The 18,276-nt window shown below is 41.4% G+C and overlaps 1 protein-coding gene across 1 annotated transcript in view; it reads right to left on the reverse strand.

Annotated features, from left to right (window-relative positions):
- LOC127439584 (pappalysin-1-like) overlaps nucleotides 1-18,276 on the reverse strand; it is a 118,189-nt gene that overhangs the window by 44,502 nt on the left and 55,411 nt on the right. Inside the window, exons 10-12 of the mRNA XM_051695765.1 lie at nucleotides 16,295-16,312; nucleotides 10,178-10,306; nucleotides 9,321-9,412 (exon numbers count right to left, since the gene is read on the reverse strand). Of these exons, the coding sequence (XP_051551725.1) occupies nucleotides 9,321-9,412; nucleotides 10,178-10,306; nucleotides 16,295-16,312 (239 nt within the window). The remainder of the gene's footprint in view (nucleotides 1-9,320; nucleotides 9,413-10,177; nucleotides 10,307-16,294; nucleotides 16,313-18,276) is intronic.

Here is an 18,276-nt window from a genome sequence, read left to right on the forward strand (position 1 = left end):
TGATCACCTCCATGCCACGCCGAATTGAGGCAGTAATTAAAGCAAAAGGAGCCCCTACCAAGTATTGAGTACATATACAGTAAATGAACATACTTTCCAGAAGGCCAACAATTCACTAAAAATGTTTTTTTTTATTGGTCTTATGATGTATTCTAATTTTTTGAGATAGTGAATTGGTGGGTTTTTGTTAAATGTGAGCCAAAATCATCACAATTAAAAGAACCAAAGACTTAAAATACTTCAGTCTGTGTGCACTGAATTTATTTAATACACGAGTTTCACAATTTGAGTTGAATTACTGAAATAAATGAACTTTTCCGTGACATTCTAATTTATTGAGATGCACCTGTAAATGATGTGATCCAAAGTGCATTTGAACAGCGGTGAAACATTTTCTTATGATGTGTTACATTCATATGAGCAGACAGAGAAGTAAGTTTGAAGTAAGTTTGGAGCAGAAGAAATAGAAATAAACCTTGTGTAAATTGTCATCTTTACGCTAAGCTAAAATGCAATTTCTAGCCATTTTACATGCACATGTTATCATGAAAATTCATGTTGGATCATAATTTCTTTTTTTTTTTTTTTTCTAGTAAGACCTTTGATATTAGGGCAAAAATCTTATTCTTGATAATAACTTCTGCATTGTTTTCCTGTAAAAAATATCTAAAAATCCTTAAAACAAGATAAATTAGATTAATCTTGTTTTAGAAACAACACTGCATAAGATATTTAGAGAGAGTTTTTATAGTCAAAACAAGTTAAAAAATCTACCAGTGCTGAAGACGTAATCCAAAGTATTTTGAATACATTACTGACCTTGAGTAATCTAACGGAATATGTTACAAATTAAATTTTACTGCATGTATTCTGTAATCTGTAGTGGAATACATTTCAAAAGTAACCCCCCCATCCCTGACAACAGGTATGCATTAAACTCAAAATAACCTTATATTTAATTTAGTTGAGTAGAGTACATTCTATTTTATTTCTCATGAAGATTGTTTAGAGCAGTCATTGTTTTACATGGCATTACTTCATAGCGATAATGTATAGTCTATTTTTCACTGCTGTTCATACAAGGACAGTAATAAATCAAATCATTCATGATGACAGATAGATTTAATCTTTTATGATTGTCCTGCCCAGACACACTTCCGGCAAATTGATCATCTCAATTAAACTCACACTACCATTGTCAACAAAACGCTTCTAGGTTTTTTAATAAAGACGTTTATCTTGCTATAAACCTACAAATGTGCTAGTATTTTAAATGTTGAGGAGGGTTCATAGTTGGTGCCCTGGTATGTCCTATTTCTGTCTATCCCTAGACTCCTGGGTGTCAGCAAAATCAAGATATATGTAGCTGACACTAGGGGAACATGCTTTTAACTGTCCTGTCCTGTCACCTGTTCAGTCATCCTTATAATCAACAACTACTAAGTGCCAATCAATGCCAACAGCAGACGGGAAACATGTTTGCAGGATATGCACTTATCAATTTGAACACTCTTTCCCTGGCAGCCTCCAAGCAATATAAGCAAACAGGGCCTATGTAAAATTAGAGCCATCCTCTGGTGCACAGCAGCTACAATATATCATTCAGAGGAAGCTACAATGTTTAAGGGCAGCAGGATCCACGCTGCACCTTGTCACATCATTTCCTGTACTAAAAACTAACAGGAATTGTTTTATTAATACTGTGTTACCACGTCCAGTTCTCGTGACACATTAAAAACAGAGTGCAGGAAAACATCAAGAACTGCAGGACTGATGTAACCGTAGATCTGTGCATTTCTACTTGATCATACGTTTGTCTGGGGCTCGTTCAACATAAATAAAAGTTGTGCAAAAGTTGTACAAAAAAACTCAGCTAAGATAAGACACATTTTATTTATGTCAAATGTTTTGCTGTTTTGAACAAAGTGACCGATCAAGAATGGAAAAAGAAAGACACCTTCGAAAGTGATATTGAGAGCTCTAATAATTCAGACAAAGATTTAAAGGGATTACTCAAACAGTCATAATTTAGTTTCCCTATCTGTCACTCACTCGACATTGTGTCGATGTAGTGACACTAGGGGTCGCTCTTGGGATCCCCAAACACCTCTGATTTTTGAGAATAGGCCAATGGGAATTGGTGAGTGGTATTTGCATGCCACTCCCCCGGACATATGGGTATAAAAGGTGCTGGCTCACAACCACTCATTCAGATTTTTTCTTCGGAGCCAAGCGGTGTTTATTCATTGAATTCATTAATTGATTTCCACTGCCGTTCCATTCACCTCTGCATATGCTGTTGTATATACAGCGCATTTCAGCGGTTTCTCCCCCTCGTGCAAGAATAAGTGCAGAGAACGCCCCTGGGTGTTTCGACAGCTAAAAGAGAGTATATATTCTAATAATAAAAGAGTATATTTTCCTCTAAAAGAGTGGCACTGATGGAGAGCATCTTTTTAAAGATGCCTTTCCGTCTGTGTATATTTCCTGGTTGCGGCCGTTACCTTTCCGCCTGGGATACAGCCACGCTAAGACAGCATTCGCGGATGGCTCATGCTCTCATGCTCTCACTCCCCGCCCCAGTCCTTCTACCTACGGGTACGCTGGTTTTCCCCAGTCGAGTTCTGGGATGAGACAGGCGGCTTGCCCCAGGGCGAGTTTGGGGGAGACGCATACTTGCGCAGTCCTCCCTGGTGAGTTCCCCTGAGGGAGAACCTCCTCTATCAGGGATGGGGCACCATCTGGCAGGGTGAGCTCTCGATTCAGCATTGGAGAGCGGGCTGATCCAGTCGGACGCGGAGGACTCAACTAGGCTCCCACCTTTGGGTGTGGTTGCCCAGTCTGAGGCCGACGTGGAGCTGGCAGCCATGCTTGCCCGGGCTGCTGTGAGCATCAGGCTTGAGTGGAATCCTACACCCTGCCCTGAGCCCTCTCGGCTTAATGATTGGTTCCTGGGCTCAGAGCGTCGCTCACGGCCATGCCCCGCCCCGGTTCCATTCCTCATGGAGGTGCACGAGGAGCTCACAAAGTCGTGGCAGGCACCTTTTACTGCCTGGACCTGACCTCTGAGCCCCTCCGCTCTCATTTTCCTCGAAGGTGGGGTGGCCAGGAGGTACACAGCGATTCCCCAGGTGGACAAGGCGGTTGCGGTGCACCTGTGCCCGCAAAATGCCGCCACCTGGCGGAATCACCTGAGACTCCCGTCCAAGGCCTGTAAGTCCACGTTGTCCTTGGCGACCAAGGCATGCAGTGCCGCTGGAAAGGCCACCTCTGCCCTGCACGCCATGGCCCTCCTGCAAGTGCACCAGGCAAAGGCGCAGAAAGAGCTGCACGAGGGTAGTCCTGAACCAGGAGTGATGCAGGAGCTGTGCTTGGCAACTGATCTCGCCCTCCAGGTGACGAAGGTCATGGCACGGGGTCACGGTGTGGGCTCTCGGGCAGGCGATGTCCACTTTGGTGGTCCAGGAGCACCACCTGTGGCTTATCCTGTTCAAGATGAAGGATACCAACAAGGTAAGCTTCCTTGATGCCCCCATCTCCCAGGCTGGCCTGTTCGGCGACACCGTCGAGGACTTTGTCCAGCAGTTCTCGGTGGTCAAGAAGCAGACAGAGGCTATCCAACACATCCTGCCCTGGCATGGCTCAAGGTCCCGCACCTGTCTGCTTGACGCCAAGGGCGTCCCCACCACAGCACGGAGTAAAGCCCCCCGCAGGAAGCTGACGCCCTCGTCTCATGGTCTGGCACTAAGAGCCCTAGGAAGGCCTCCAAGTACCCCTGAGATGGACGACCCAGGGAGGAAGAGGCCCGCTGGAATCCCAGAGCTGGTATACAGACCACTCTGTCACCCGGTGGAGGGCTGGGAGGAGGATCTTTTGTTTCCTTTGAATTTGATTTCACCGCACATCCCTGCTAAGGGAAGTGGGCTTCCGCATCCTCAATTACCTCGACGACGGGCTGATTCTAGCTCACTCTTGAGACCTGTTGTGTGCGCACAGGGACCTGGTGCTCAGGCACCTCAGCTGGTTGGGGCTTCGGGTCAACTGGGAAAAGAGCAAGCTCTCCCCAGTTCAGAGCATTTCTTTTCTCGAGATGGAGTTAGACTCAGTCTCTATGATAGCGCGGCTCACGAATGAGCATGCACAGTCGGTGCTGAACTGCCTGAAGTCATTCATGCGGAGATGAAAACAGTTTCAGAGGCACCTGGGGCATATGGCGTGCTCAGTGGCGGTCACATTCGGGTTGATGCATATGAGACCACTCCAGCACTGGCTTCAGACTGGAGTCCCGAGATGGGCATGGCACCATGGCACGCATCACGTGGCCATCACGCCGATCTGCTGCCACTTGTTCAGCCCTTGGACAGACATTGCATTTCTGTGGGCAGGGGTCCCCTTAGTGCAAGTGTCCAGGCACGTTGTTGTTATGACAGACGCCTCCAAGCGAGGCTGGGGCACCGTGTGCAACGGGCACGCAGCCGCGGGCTCCTGGACAGGGCCTGGACAGGCCCTGGACGAGTTGCTGGCAGTATTGCTCGCCCTGCAGAGGCTTCGGACGTTGATCCAGGGCAAGCACGTGTTGGTCCGGTTGGACAACACAGCAATGGTAGCGTATATAAACTGCCAAGGCAGCTTACGCTCATGTCGCATGCTGCAACTCGCCTGCCGTCTCCTCCTCTGGAGTCAGCAGTGACTCAAGTCATTGTGAGCCACTCACATCCCGGGTGACCTCCACCACGCAGTAGACGTGCTGTCATGGCAGGTTATGCTCAGGGGAGAGTGGAGATTCCACCCCCAGGTGGTCCAACTGGTTTGGAGTCAATTTGGCCAAGCGCAGGTAGACCTGTTTGCTTCCCGGGAATCCTCCCATTGCCCGCTCTGGTACACCAGCTGACCGAGGCTTCCCTCGGCACAGACGCACTGGCACACAGCTGGCTCCGGGGGCTGCACAAGTATGCGTTTCCCCCAGTGAGCCTGCTTGCACAGACCTTGTGCAAGGTCAGGGAGGACAAGGAGCAGGTTGTCCTGTTGGCACCCTACTGGCCAAGAATGTGAAGACCCCCAGAGATACGCAGTCGGGTCGGTGCTTTCCTTCCTGCAGGAGAGGCTGGAGGGGCGGCTGTCCCCCTCCACCTTGAAGGTGTATGTGGCCTCTATAGCGGTGCACCACGATGCAGTAGACAATAAGTACAGGGAAGCACGACCTGATCATCAGGTTCCTTAGATGTGCAAGGAGGCTGAATCATCCCAGGCTGCACCTCATTTCCTCATGGGATCTCTTCGTGGTCCTGTGGGGCCTGCGGAGAGCCCTTTTTGAGCCCCTAGAGTCAGTTAAGCTAAAGGTGCTCTCATTGAAGACTGCCCTCCTGACTATGCTCATGTCCATCTAGAGGGTTGGGGACCTGCAGGCATTCTCTGTCAGAGACACCTGCCTGGAGTTTGGTCCGGCATACTCTCATGTTATCCTGAGACCCCAACCAGGCTATGTGCCCAAGGTTCCCACGACCCCGTTTAGGGATCAGGTGGTGAACCTGCAAGCGCTTGCCCAGGAGGAAGCAGACCCAGCCTTGTTGTTGCTGTGTCCAGTGCGTGCTTTGCGCATCTACTTGTATCGCACACAGAGCTTTAGACGCTCTGAGCAGCACTTTTGTCTGCTTCGGAGAACAGCGGAATGGGAGGGCTGTCTCCAAATAGAGAATCACCCACTGGGTCATTGACGCCATCGCTTTTGCATACCAGGCCCAGGATGTGCCACCCCCCCTTGGGACTTCGAGCACACTCCACCAGGAGTGTGGCGGCCTCCTGGGCCCTGACCAATGGCACCTCTTTTGAGCCTCCCGGGTTGAGCCAGTTTCATCCTGTGTGTTGTCAAGTACGAACAGGTAAGTATGCAGGGCAATTGGCTGGGTGTATCGCTTGCATAAAGCACCTTTCCCTCCTGGAGGGGAAGATGTGTGCTCTCCCCCCAGCGAAGTTCATGAGACTGTGGTCCCTCGATGTTCTTCCTCCTTAGCCCTGTGGCAGGTGAATTCGTTGGAGAAATTCGATGCCGGCCCAGTACGTGTGCTAGTAGGCCCTGTACTGGGGTAGGTGCTCCACATGTGCTGGTTGCCAGTAAGTAACCCCGAGTGATGTATCTTCCACAGTACGGTTTCCCCATTGGTAAACCCGTGTCTTCCTTGCGCAGAGTTCCCTGTGCCACCGATCATGTGTTTGTAGAGCTCTGTCCCCTCCGGGTAGGACCTACCATGGGGACTTCCTCCACATGCGATACTGCCGGTCAGTAAGTCCATGTGATGTATTTCCACACAATTACCTCCCCTTCGGGCAGGGTGTGGTCTCTGCGGTGTCTTTCCCCTTGGGAAAGAACTCCCCTCCGACACGGACGCTTATGGCCCCAGCTGAACGACTTCCACTTTTTGGGGAGAAAAAAGAAGAGAAGAGACCATGGCTAGTGTGGTCTGTCCCCATTCTGGGCAGTCAGCTTGTCCCCGAGGTGCAGGGGACCGTACGACGCTCGTGGAATGTTGGGGGAGGTTACGTGAGGGCTGGGTGCACTTGCTACGAGGCATGCAGTGGCTTTCTCGCACCTGCACCGCCAATCCACGTAACACAATTCAGCTAGTTGTGCCATTTTGTATAGGGACCCCTAGTGTCACTACATCGACACAACGTCGAGTGAGTGACAGATAGGGAATGTCTTGGTTACTGTCGTAACCTCCGTTCCCTGATGGAAGGAACGAGACGTTGTGTCCCTCTTGCCACAACACTGAACTACCCGCTGAAATGGCCGGGACCCTGTCTCGGCTCCTCAGCGCAAAATCTGAATGAGTGGTTGCGAGCCAGCTCTTTTTATACCCGTATGTCTGGGGGAGTGGCATGCAAATTCCACTCGCCAATTCCCATTGGCCTTTTATCAAAGATCAGATGTGTTTGGGGCTCCCAAGAGTGACCCCTAGTGTCACTACATCGACACAACGTCTCATTCCCTCCATCAGGGAACTGAGGTTACGACAGTAACCAAGACATTTTCATGAGCTTTTTTCACTTTATTTTTTTTGCTGCTGCAGCGCCTTTAAAACATCTTTGCAATTGCCATTAATAAGAATGCTAACACAATAGCCGTCACTGACAATGTAATATGTTTATATATCTATTTGTCTGATTTCAGAAAATTGTGGGCTCAGGCTCATTAAAAAAAGTACAGAGTCATTTTTGCAGTGTAATTTCAATCAATGCTCATTTCCACTGGAGTACTGAAAGTTGCCGCATGTTTTCATGGTACATTAAGCTCTTTTAACTCAAAAGATTAAGTAAAATGTCATTCCTCGTGATACAGTATGACCACTTTAAAAAACTTCAAGGGCTAGTTTGCCCAAAAATGAAAATTCTGTCATCATTTACCCACCCTCATGTTGTTACAAATATGAAACACTATCTTTCTGGAACACTAAAGGAGATGTTTAGTCAGAATGACAGACTCAGTTCCCATTTACCATCATATTATGGAAAAAAAGATGCAATGTAAGTGAATGGTGAAGCTAACACTTTGCTTGACATTTCCTTTTGTGTTTCACGGAAGAAAGAAAGTCATACGGATTTGGAACAACATAGGATGACAGAAAAATGGGGGGGGGGGGGGGGGTGAACTACTCCTTTAATGAAGCAACGAAAATAGAATGTGCTGAATTTCACTGGCCATTATTTAAGGCAGTGAAGGATGAACTCATTGAACCTATTCCAAAGAGGTGGAAATGCCAATTAAGCACTGTCATGTACTGGTGCAACCTCAGACTTCCAGAGGTGGCCTAGAGGTCAGACAAGCCTTCAGCTTGATGAATATAGGCTACATTCAACAGTGAACTTCAAAGGCCCTTCTTTTTTTCTCTTCTGTCTCCTTTCATCCTTTCTTTTGTCTTTTTTAGGCTCTTTAACTCCACTCCGGCTTTCCTTCCACACGTTGGGAAGAAAAGGTGATTGGTGCATTACTGCTAACAGGAAGAATTGCCACAAAAGTCTGCTAGTGCTCGTTAGGCAGATCATAGAGCTCTACAGCAAAGAGTAAAGTCCTTTGTGAGGGTACTTAAATGTCCGTAAGGGGGTCCAGTTATGTGGCCAATTGTTTTGACAGAACTGATTAGCTCACAAATTAAAGCACTCCATTAACATCACAACTAGCTAACAAGTTTTGTACAATAAAGGGATAGCACAACAGAATTTTCTCTGCCTTACACACATTGTCAATGTAGGACGCTGGGTGACACTGATGACAGACTGAAGCCATGAGATTGATGGCTGGGCACCCGGGCAGAACTGACATCAATAGAGAGCTGAGAAGTAATGGGCAATGCAGCTAAATGTTGCCGAAGCACAACATCAATCAAACTGATGCTACAATTTGTTGTCTTAATAGTTTGAAATTGTAGTGGAAAGTGTATTATATTTAATTTAAGAGAATAAGCATCAAACACATGAAGAAAACACACACATATGCACCAAAATTAATTAATTAAATAAATACATAATAAAAAGGCTTTTCTCGCCAAAATATATTTCAAAAATACTGTAAATATATGTTGAAGAAATTATGTTTTCTAAATGTCCCAGATCATTTTGGTTTGTTTTTTTACTTGTTGCTTAAACCTTCACAATTCAAAATATATTACAACATGTACAACTGGGACAAGAAATATAGTCAAAACATTGGGATATCGCAACTATTCTCTATTCTCTATTCTTGCTGAAATGTTTTTTGTTTTGTTTTTGTTTTTTAAACGTCTGCAAAAATATATCTAGAAAAATAAATCATATATTAAATATATTTAAAATGTATATGATTCTATTCTGTAATAAATTTAAGCAATATACTGTTTATTCCTGATATATTCTTTGTTTATTTCTTTTAAAATACACAAAACATATAAAAAACTTATATATTTTTTTCCAGGTTCAAAACAAGTTAAGCTCTGTTGACAGGATGATGCTGTGGATTAACACAAACAGTATTTTCAAATTCTGGCCCATGTTAATAAAAACAAGCAAATGTAATGGTAGCTAGCTTGTATGTAATAGCTGTGCAATGTGTAAACTTCACTCTTCTGGCCTTAAGAGATGCACTAGCTAGCTAGGCTAGAGGCCATGGCTTTTATATCCACCTTGCTAGTGCGTCCGACTCTCATGCAGGGGATCGCCAGTTCGAATCCTGCTCGGGGCGGGTCGAGAAGGGCCAGTGACACAACATTGCATTTAAAGTGATGCACTTAACTTGTGTTGAACCCATGACATTGCTTTAACATTTCTACCTAAAGATCACAGTCACATACCAACACAATTGAACAAGGGCTCTTTCTTGCACTGGTTTGAGCAGCCATCTCCATTAGCAAAGTTCATGTCATCACACTGCTCACCAAGATATCTGAAAGGCAAATGCATTGATGCTTGTAAGTCATACTGAGTCAGTGTTATGTCACACAAATAAAGGTTATTGCCACCAAATGTGTGTTAAAAATAAAGTCTTTGTCAGAGGGTATTGCAAGTCACACTGCAAAATATTTTTTGTTAGAACACACAAAAATAAAATACATTTAGTAAGGTTTATACTTAGAACATGAAAACATACAGTTTTATTCAATATACACAACAAATAACACATCTATGAGCTTCAGCATCATCATTCAACATTTTGCCTCCAACAGGTCATTTTTAATTGTCCTGTTGTGTGACAAATTAATTATTAAAAGTACACATATTCATTCTAGTCTCTCAATTAATATGAGGTACTACAACTGCATGCATAATAGTTATAAATATTTAGCTGAAAAATAGTTTATGTATGACATGACATGTCACATTGCAGGACATCAATCCAAATTATTATTATTATTTTTTAAATTATTATTATAGTATCGTATTACTATATTATTTGTACTGAAATTAATAATACAAGTCTTAATATCTTATGCAATTTTGGTTCTTAGGTAAATTTACTATGTTAAAAAGGATGTTTTGCAGTGCATGGAAACTTAACACGCTGACTAACATTTTCCATTGCTAAACAAATAAACCACAGTAATATGCACTTTTTCTATCAATTTTAATACATTTTATTTATAGTTTAAATTTCACAAAACCTTTGAATATGTTAGTTTGATTTGAATGCTATGTAAGTAAGATATCTCACTTTTGGATAAGTCCATCCCCACAGTAGGGTGAGCCCTGCTGGTGAGAGATTGGAGGAGATGGTTCGCTCTCGGCTCTTCTAGACACTGTCAGCACATGGTAGGTGTATGTCTCATCAGACTTTAAGTCCCTGAAACACACAAACAATCAGCAGAGAAGATGAGTCCAACTCTTAAAGTTGGAGTGATGAATTTTAGTTCACAAACTTCACAGTTCACAACTTTTGCTTCTGCTTGCCAGAAACGTTCTGCACGTTTTCTAACAAATGTATAAACATTTTTTTTTTTTTGCGTTTCTCCAACCATTCAAAGAAATTCTAATCTGCTAATTTCTGCATATGTTTGTTGAGAAGCTATTAGCAGTGTATAAATGTTAGATTTTTCAGGCTGAGGCATAGTTTAAGAGTTTGCCATTATACAGGGATATAACCAATCATTGCCTTTAAAGAGGTCATGTCATGAGAAATCAAATTTTCCTTGATCTTTTGACATATAAGAGTTTATTGTACTATAAATACATACAGTAAGTTTCAGAACTCAAAACTTCAATTGTTTTAGAGAGAACATTCCTTGGCACCCAACTGCAAAAACGGCTCATTCTCTACTTCCACGACTTACCTACCTCACTTGCGAGCCTTCACTGATCCATGACCACCTGACAGCAAGAGATCAATGTCTCCTATAACATAATCGGCTCTTTGGTGAATGATAAGGAGAGAGCTGGACAGGTACAGCCATTGCTACACACCTATAGAGGGACCATTGCTGTAGTTGTTATTTAACTAACAAAGAGTCGGGGAAGATTCGAAAACACGGTCACTGGCTGTGGAAGTCTCTGCATAGCCTTCCGAAGGATGACAACATTAGGAAAGAGCAGCTAAAGTTTATTGTTCCTGATCGATCAATATGGGATTATATGTTTTTTTTTTCTTTTTTTTTTTCTTTTTTTCTGCACATTTCTCTAAGGATTCTTTGTATAGTCAGCCATTTTTATCGCAAAATAAATAATGTTCAGTACTCCAACATAAAGCAGACTGTGCTTATTACATGGTTACTTACCAAAGAAATGGAAGCGTATCGTAGTTCTGTCAGGAAGGACTCGTAGTAGCATTACACCATCCATTCAATTCAGGCATCTCATCCAATCATAATCCAGCCTTTGCTTTATAAACTCTGTAGCTGTCTTTCATTGATCATTCTGAGCATTGTTTCAGCCTCCATTCACCCCTTCACCACCAGTTTACCTCCCATCCTGCCATAGGGGTAAGTTCCTCTCCCCTGCTGTCATTGTCTTCAGGCAGGATCTGGCAATCCGAACGAGAATCTTAGCGCTGAACAGAAGGATGGTGCTTACGCCATATCCATGATTATTCTCAATTATTCTGAGTCTTTCTGGTAGAAATACATAATTTCTCAAGATAACTGAAGATTAAATGATTTTATTTTGTAAGAAGAAAGCATAGCGCAGAGTGTAACGAAAGACAATGGTGTAGAATACATTTATGGCTGCCATCTCATCTGTATTGTATTAGCCAGGACATCTGGTATTTTGGCTGAAATAAACGTATTGGGATGGCCATTATCCCATATTTAAGCTCCAAAACAGTCTTGGGCGATCCCCTCACCTGGTTGACCGGTGAAATTATGGAGGGTGTTACTCCCAACCTGAAGAACCTCCCGTATTTTCCATTAAATGGGAGCCCGACCGTCCATTAAAACTGGATACAGATTTATTAACTCTACAGATTCACAGCTTGTGTTAGTCTGGACTATTATGACTGTTTTTAGCTAAATATAGCATTATTACACTACATTCTGGAATACATAATTCTGATAAGTCAGTGGCGCCATCTAGCGGTCTGATATCTATGAGTAACAACCGCATATCAGACATATCAGACTGGACATCAGAGTATTACGTGTCATCTTTCCTGCTTCTCGGATCACGGTGCGATCTCTACAAGTAAGATAATAAAATAACTTAAAGGAATAGTTCACCCAAAAATGAAAATTTGCTGATAATTTACTCACTCTCAGGCCATCCAAGATGTATCTGAGTTTATTTCTTCATCAAAACAGAATTTAAGATTTTTAGGATTTCATTTCAGGCCTCCTCCTATAAACAATGCAAGTGAATGTCCTCCATTTTTTGACAGTCCAAAATGCATATTTAGGGTGCATCAAAATAATCCACACAACGTTTTTTAGAAAGAAAACAATACTTATATACTTTTTAACAACAAATGTTCGCTTCCGTACATCTCTGTGATGTGCGCTCATGAGAGGGATGATGTAAGCTTATTGGTAAGGTCACGCGTCACGTGGAGGAGGAGACAGGAAGCGCGTCATTGTTTACATTGTTTTTTTATTATTTGGAAATGATTTTTTATTTTATTTTATATTGTTTTGAAATTGTTTTGGACTTTTTTGGTTTGTGAACAGCACAAGTTTCTCTTGTAAACAATGACGTGCTTCCTGACTCCTCCTCCACGTGACGCGTGACTTTACTAATGAGCTTACATCATCCCTCTCATGAGCGCACCTCACAGAGATGTATTTTGGACCGTCAAAAAATGGAGGACATTCACTTGCATTGTTTAGAGGAGGAGGCCTGAAATGAAATCCTAAAAGTCTTAAATTCTGTTTTGATGAAGAAAGAAACTCAGATACATCTTGGATGGCCTGAGGGTGAGTAAATTATCAGCAAATTTTCATTTTTGGGTGAACTATTCCTTTAAACTCAAATCAATATTTCATGTGCATTTATTTATCTGGCAAGTAGTCTTGTAATAGGCTGGATGAGGAGGAGTCATTTTCAAAAAATAAACACCAACAGAACTCCAATGCAAACCGGAGATGGATTTCAGCTGTTCAGCGATTTATTCCTTCTTATATAATTACATAATTTCAATGCAAATCAATATTTTATGTCCATTTATATATGTATTTGCTTAGTAGCTGTGTAATAAGTGGGATAATGTAAAGTCAGCCTGTTATTATCGTAAAATAAACCCAGACAAGTTATCATCCTGAAGGGGTTTATTTTGTGATAACAACCGGCTGACTGTAGATTATCCCTTACTTATTTGTACAGCATTACCAAATCCTGTATACCTAATAATATAAGTATTAGGGAGCAACAGTATGCAGACTTTGTTCAGTTTAGATTTTTTTTTTTTTTTTTTTCAGTCAGATAACTGTAGTTTGATTGCGTGCTTCATATAAATTGGGACCTTTTATTAGTAGGGACATAGCTATTAATAATTGCCTGAACTGAGTGCTTTCAGGTGATTTCGAATATCGCTTGCACATTTTCATTCTTTGAATACCGCGAGTGTTGTTTGCGCTTCAGTGATGTTAGCCAATAATAACACAGTGGGTGTGTATATTAAGTATATTATATAAGTCTTAAAGGGGACAGCACAGAAAACCGAACGTTTTATACATTGAGGGCCAGAGACAAGGTGGAAAAAGGTAATTTAATACTATTTTATGACTGTTTTTTTTTTGTTTTTTTAAAAAAACATTATTTTTCTTTATTAACATTATAAGTATACCTCAAGGAAAATTAAGTAAAAAAAAAAAAAAATGCATGACATGACCCCTTTAATTTGAAATTATTAATGAAAAGTAAAATGTCTCCTTTCATCCTCAAACACCATCAGTTAGATGCTAAGAAAGGATGGCTATTGTAATGTGATCTCAGAGTACAAAGTGTGCTGTACACACAGCACTCGTCATGACTGTAATACAAACCTTCATATACGTAAAGACTCAGCTGAAATTCTGAAAAGTAAATCTCTAGTCATTCTCTATGCTGGGATCAGTACAAGGCAGGGCCTCTAAGGTAACACACTTTGACATTATAATAAAGCAGCATAGGATCTGCCATAAAGACCACTCAATTAACGCAAGACAACCCCCATAAAATGCATTTCCACTCTCATTCTATCTATCTCAATGAATTGACAAAATAAGAGAGATGGAGAAAGACCAATTTGGAAGGCAAAGGGCTGGTACGGTGCTTTTCTTTCTGACAATACCCCCATCTGTCTGTTTTACTAGTCCCTAAAATAAGGAATAGTTCACCCAAAAATGAAAATTCTGTCAACATTTATTTACTCATGTCGTTCTAAGTCCATATGAATTTCTAAACATAATTAGAGAAATTCTGAAGACTGTGCTTCTCGCTGTTTCACATGCAATTATAATGAATGGGGACTGGAGCTTTCAAACATCAAAAAGGATGCAAAAGCAAGAAAGTTCACAGAAACAAATTTCACAGAAGCAAAAAGTCATACTGGTTTGGAACGACATGAGTCATGAGTTAATGATAACATAATTTAATTAGTTCCTCTAATTCCAGTTTTTTAATGAATCCTGCAACTGTTCTAAAAAAATAATCTCACCTCTTCCTACTATGAACCCAGCTACTTGTGCTTTGGTAATAAAAAACATTTTAATCAGGACATAGATCAACCTTTAAACCTCTATTTGCACATTTGCTTCTCAGATCCTTTACACGGGTTTAACTTTACGCCTGAAGAAATATAAACTCGGCAAGATTGCACAGTGTGCAGAAAGCCTCACAGCTGGTTCAGGTACATTCAACTCAATCAGCTACACCATGAGGCTCTAAAACGCCACAAACTCCTCCAGCTGCAGTCTTCCCAAACAGTCAAATATGGGTCAGAGATCCTCAGTGGTGTGAGAATTGCATAGTGCCAGAAGACACTTTGCTAGAACTGCATATGCAGTCTGAGCCAACCCCAATGGCAGGAGCTGGAAGATACTGGCCCGCAATGTGGTCTTGTGGCTGTGTTTTTCTAAGACATGTTTGTTGTGGAGAGGCAGAGCAAAGCTAAAAAAGTACTACTGCTATCCTTAACAGCCACAGTGACTCCTGAGGTAGACCGTTGGCTCAGCTTACACAGAGATGGAAATAATATTTTGCAAGAAAGTATCAATTTAGCCATCAATGTCTTGTGGTTACTTTACCAATTTGTGGTATGGCTGTTTGTTTGTGAAATCATAATCATTTATTTGAGCAACTAGCTTCATGCATTACTGAAAACATGCAAAAGAGATCATTCTTAAAAATAAATGCCAAGATACAAAGTCTTTGACAAGCAAAATCAAAAGTTCGAAAAGAAAGAAAACAAACATGCATGGTGCATACAATGCAGGAAATTAAGAAGACATTAAATTTGCCATGTTTTGGTTCTGTCCAGCAATCCCACAGTTCTGGATTAGGATCAAAAGGAAATTAGATACCATATTTGACTGTATGTAAGGGCCCATGGTTCTTTATTGGTGCAGGGCAATCTGATACTAGCAGCACATAATACTCACTCAAATACTGCTATTTATAAGTCAAAAGTGCATTTTACTTAGTAGGACCATGGATAAATGCCCTTCAATTCATTATAAAGAGAATACGGAGAATAAAAATAAATAAAAAACATTTCCATTTGAGAGATTTAGTGCTTCATTAAAAGGAAATGTACAGTTGAAGTCAAAAGTTTACATACACTTAGGTTGAAGTCATTAAAACAATTTTTTTAACCACTCCACATATTTATTATTAGCAAACTATAGTTTTGGCAAGTAATTTAGGACATCTACTTTGTGCATGACATGAGTCATTTCCAGTGGGTCAGAAGTTTACATACACTAAGTTAACTGTGCCTTTAAGCAGCTTGAAAAATTCCAGCAAATGATGTCAAGCCTTTAGGCAATGAGCTTCTGATAGGAGATGTACTGAAATGGAGGTGTACCTGTGAATGTATTTTAAGGCCTACCTTCAAACTCAGTGCCTCTTTGCTTGACATCATGGGAAAATCAAAAGAAATCAGCAAAGAATTGAAAAAATTAAAAAAACTGTGGACCCCCACAAGTCTGGTTCATCCTTGGGAGCAATTTCCCAAATGCCTGAAAGTACCATGTTCATCTGTACAAACAATAGTACGCAAGAATAAACCCTATGGGACCACGCAGCCATCATACTGCTCAGGAAAGAGACACATTCTGTCTCCTAGAGATGAACGTAGTTTGGTGCGAAAAGAGCAAATCAATCCCAGAACAACAGCAAAGGACCAGACAACAGTTTGCAAGTGCACATGGGGACAAAGATCTTACTTTTTGGAGAAATGTCCTCTGGTCTGATGAAACAAAAATTGAACTGTTTGGCCATAATGACCATCATTATGTTTGGAGGAAAAAGGGTGAGGCTTGCAAGCCGAAGAACACCATCCCAACCGTGAAGCATGGGGGTGGCAGCATCATGTTGTGGGGGTGCTTTGCTGCAGGAGGGACTGGTGCACTTCACAAAATAAATGGCATCATGAGGAAGAAAAATTATGTTGATATATTTAAGCAACATCTCAAGACAACAGCCAGGAAGTTAAAGCTTGGTCGCAAATGGGTCTTCCAAATGGATAATAGCCCCAAGCATACCTCCAAAGTTGTGGCAAAATGGCTTAAGGACAACAAAGTCAAGGTTTTGGAGTGGCCATCACAAAGCCCTGACCTCAATCCGATAGAAAATGTGTGGGCAGAACTGAAAAAGTGTGTGCAAGCAAGGAGGACTACAAACCTGACTCAGTTACACCAGTTCTGTCTTGAGGAATGGGCCAAAATTCCAGCATCTTATTGTGAGAAGCTTGTAGAAGTCTACCCAAAACATTTGACTCAAGTTAAACAATTTAAAGGCAATGCTACCAAATACTAACAAAGTGTATGTAAACTTCTGACCCACTGGGAGTGTGATGAAAGAAATAAAAGCTGAAATAAATCATTCTTTCTACTATTATTCTGACATTTCACATTCTTAAAATAAAGTAGTGATCCTAAATGACCTAAGACAGGGAAAGTTTTCTACGATTAAATGTCAGGAATAGTAGAAAACAATTTTAAATATATTTGGCTAAGGTGTATGTAAACTTCTGACATCAACTGTAAATACCTTTAGACATATAGTATTTGGTCTCCTTTTTATTTTATCAGATACAACTATAGAACCTAATAGGAAAGTGTAATAATTCTGTGCAATGGAAAACAATGTCTTATACAATGTGCACTATATAAGGTTCTTTGTTTGGTTTGATTTTGTCTTTGTTCTCTTTGGTCTGACAAACTCTAAATTTGTGTTACAATTTACTGCAGTTGTCTTAATTTGTGTAAATAATTTGTATTTTCTGTTGAAAACTAATAAACATTCGATTACAAAAAAGAACAAACAAAATGTAATAGTCAAATATGTATAACAATTCTGAGAAGACCATGGAGAGGATGAAACGGGCTTGCATGCCTTACACATCGCAATCTTTCAGAGGACCTTCCTGTGTTTGGGTTTTGAGATGATAACAATATTTTTCAAGCCTCCATGCTGGAATTTGTGGTAGCTCATGACATCATTGCTTTTCCTGTGCGGGATACCCCACAGTGGTGTGGGAAAATACTTTAGCTTCAGGCTGTTCACTCTTATCCCATGAAAGCAACAGGGTAGGAGCATGCCACAGTGACAGCATTTAGGATGTAGATTAGCAGTGAAACAATAAGGTAACCAGACACTAAAGTAACCAAAACCTCTGGGTATAAATATGACCAGTTTAACTTCCTGAAATATGCTTTTATTTCATTTTTTTTTTCTGAACAGAATAGCGGGTTAGTTTCTATCAACGCCTGTAGGTTTTTGTCTGAGACTTTGTAATGAGTTTCTTTTCATTCCCACATAATCATATAACACCAGCATGTCAGCAGTGCTACTCTTTCTCCCTCTGTCTGACTGCTTCAGAGAGGTATACGCAAAATTATAAACAGATGGGGTACCTCAGTGGTAACCATCTTTAATGGATCAACACTGTATATCCTTATCTGAACTGTGTATGAATGATCAAATTCTCTCTTTTTCCTCCAACATTTAGGGCACTTCCCACGAATAGTTTACAAAACTGGGTATAAAATGCATTTCTTTTTATTATTTTTGAGCAAATGAACAGTGCTTCACCTTCCGAAAATGTTGATCGTCAAACTTATATTAGCCGTTTTATTTTACATTTATTTTATGGCAGAGGCTATTTGCACTAAGTGTAAAAAGCAA

Source organism: Myxocyprinus asiaticus, chromosome 4 (genome assembly GCF_019703515.2).
Source record: "Myxocyprinus asiaticus isolate MX2 ecotype Aquarium Trade chromosome 4, UBuf_Myxa_2, whole genome shotgun sequence".
Lineage (NCBI taxonomy): Eukaryota > Metazoa > Chordata > Actinopteri > Cypriniformes > Catostomidae > Myxocyprinus > Myxocyprinus asiaticus.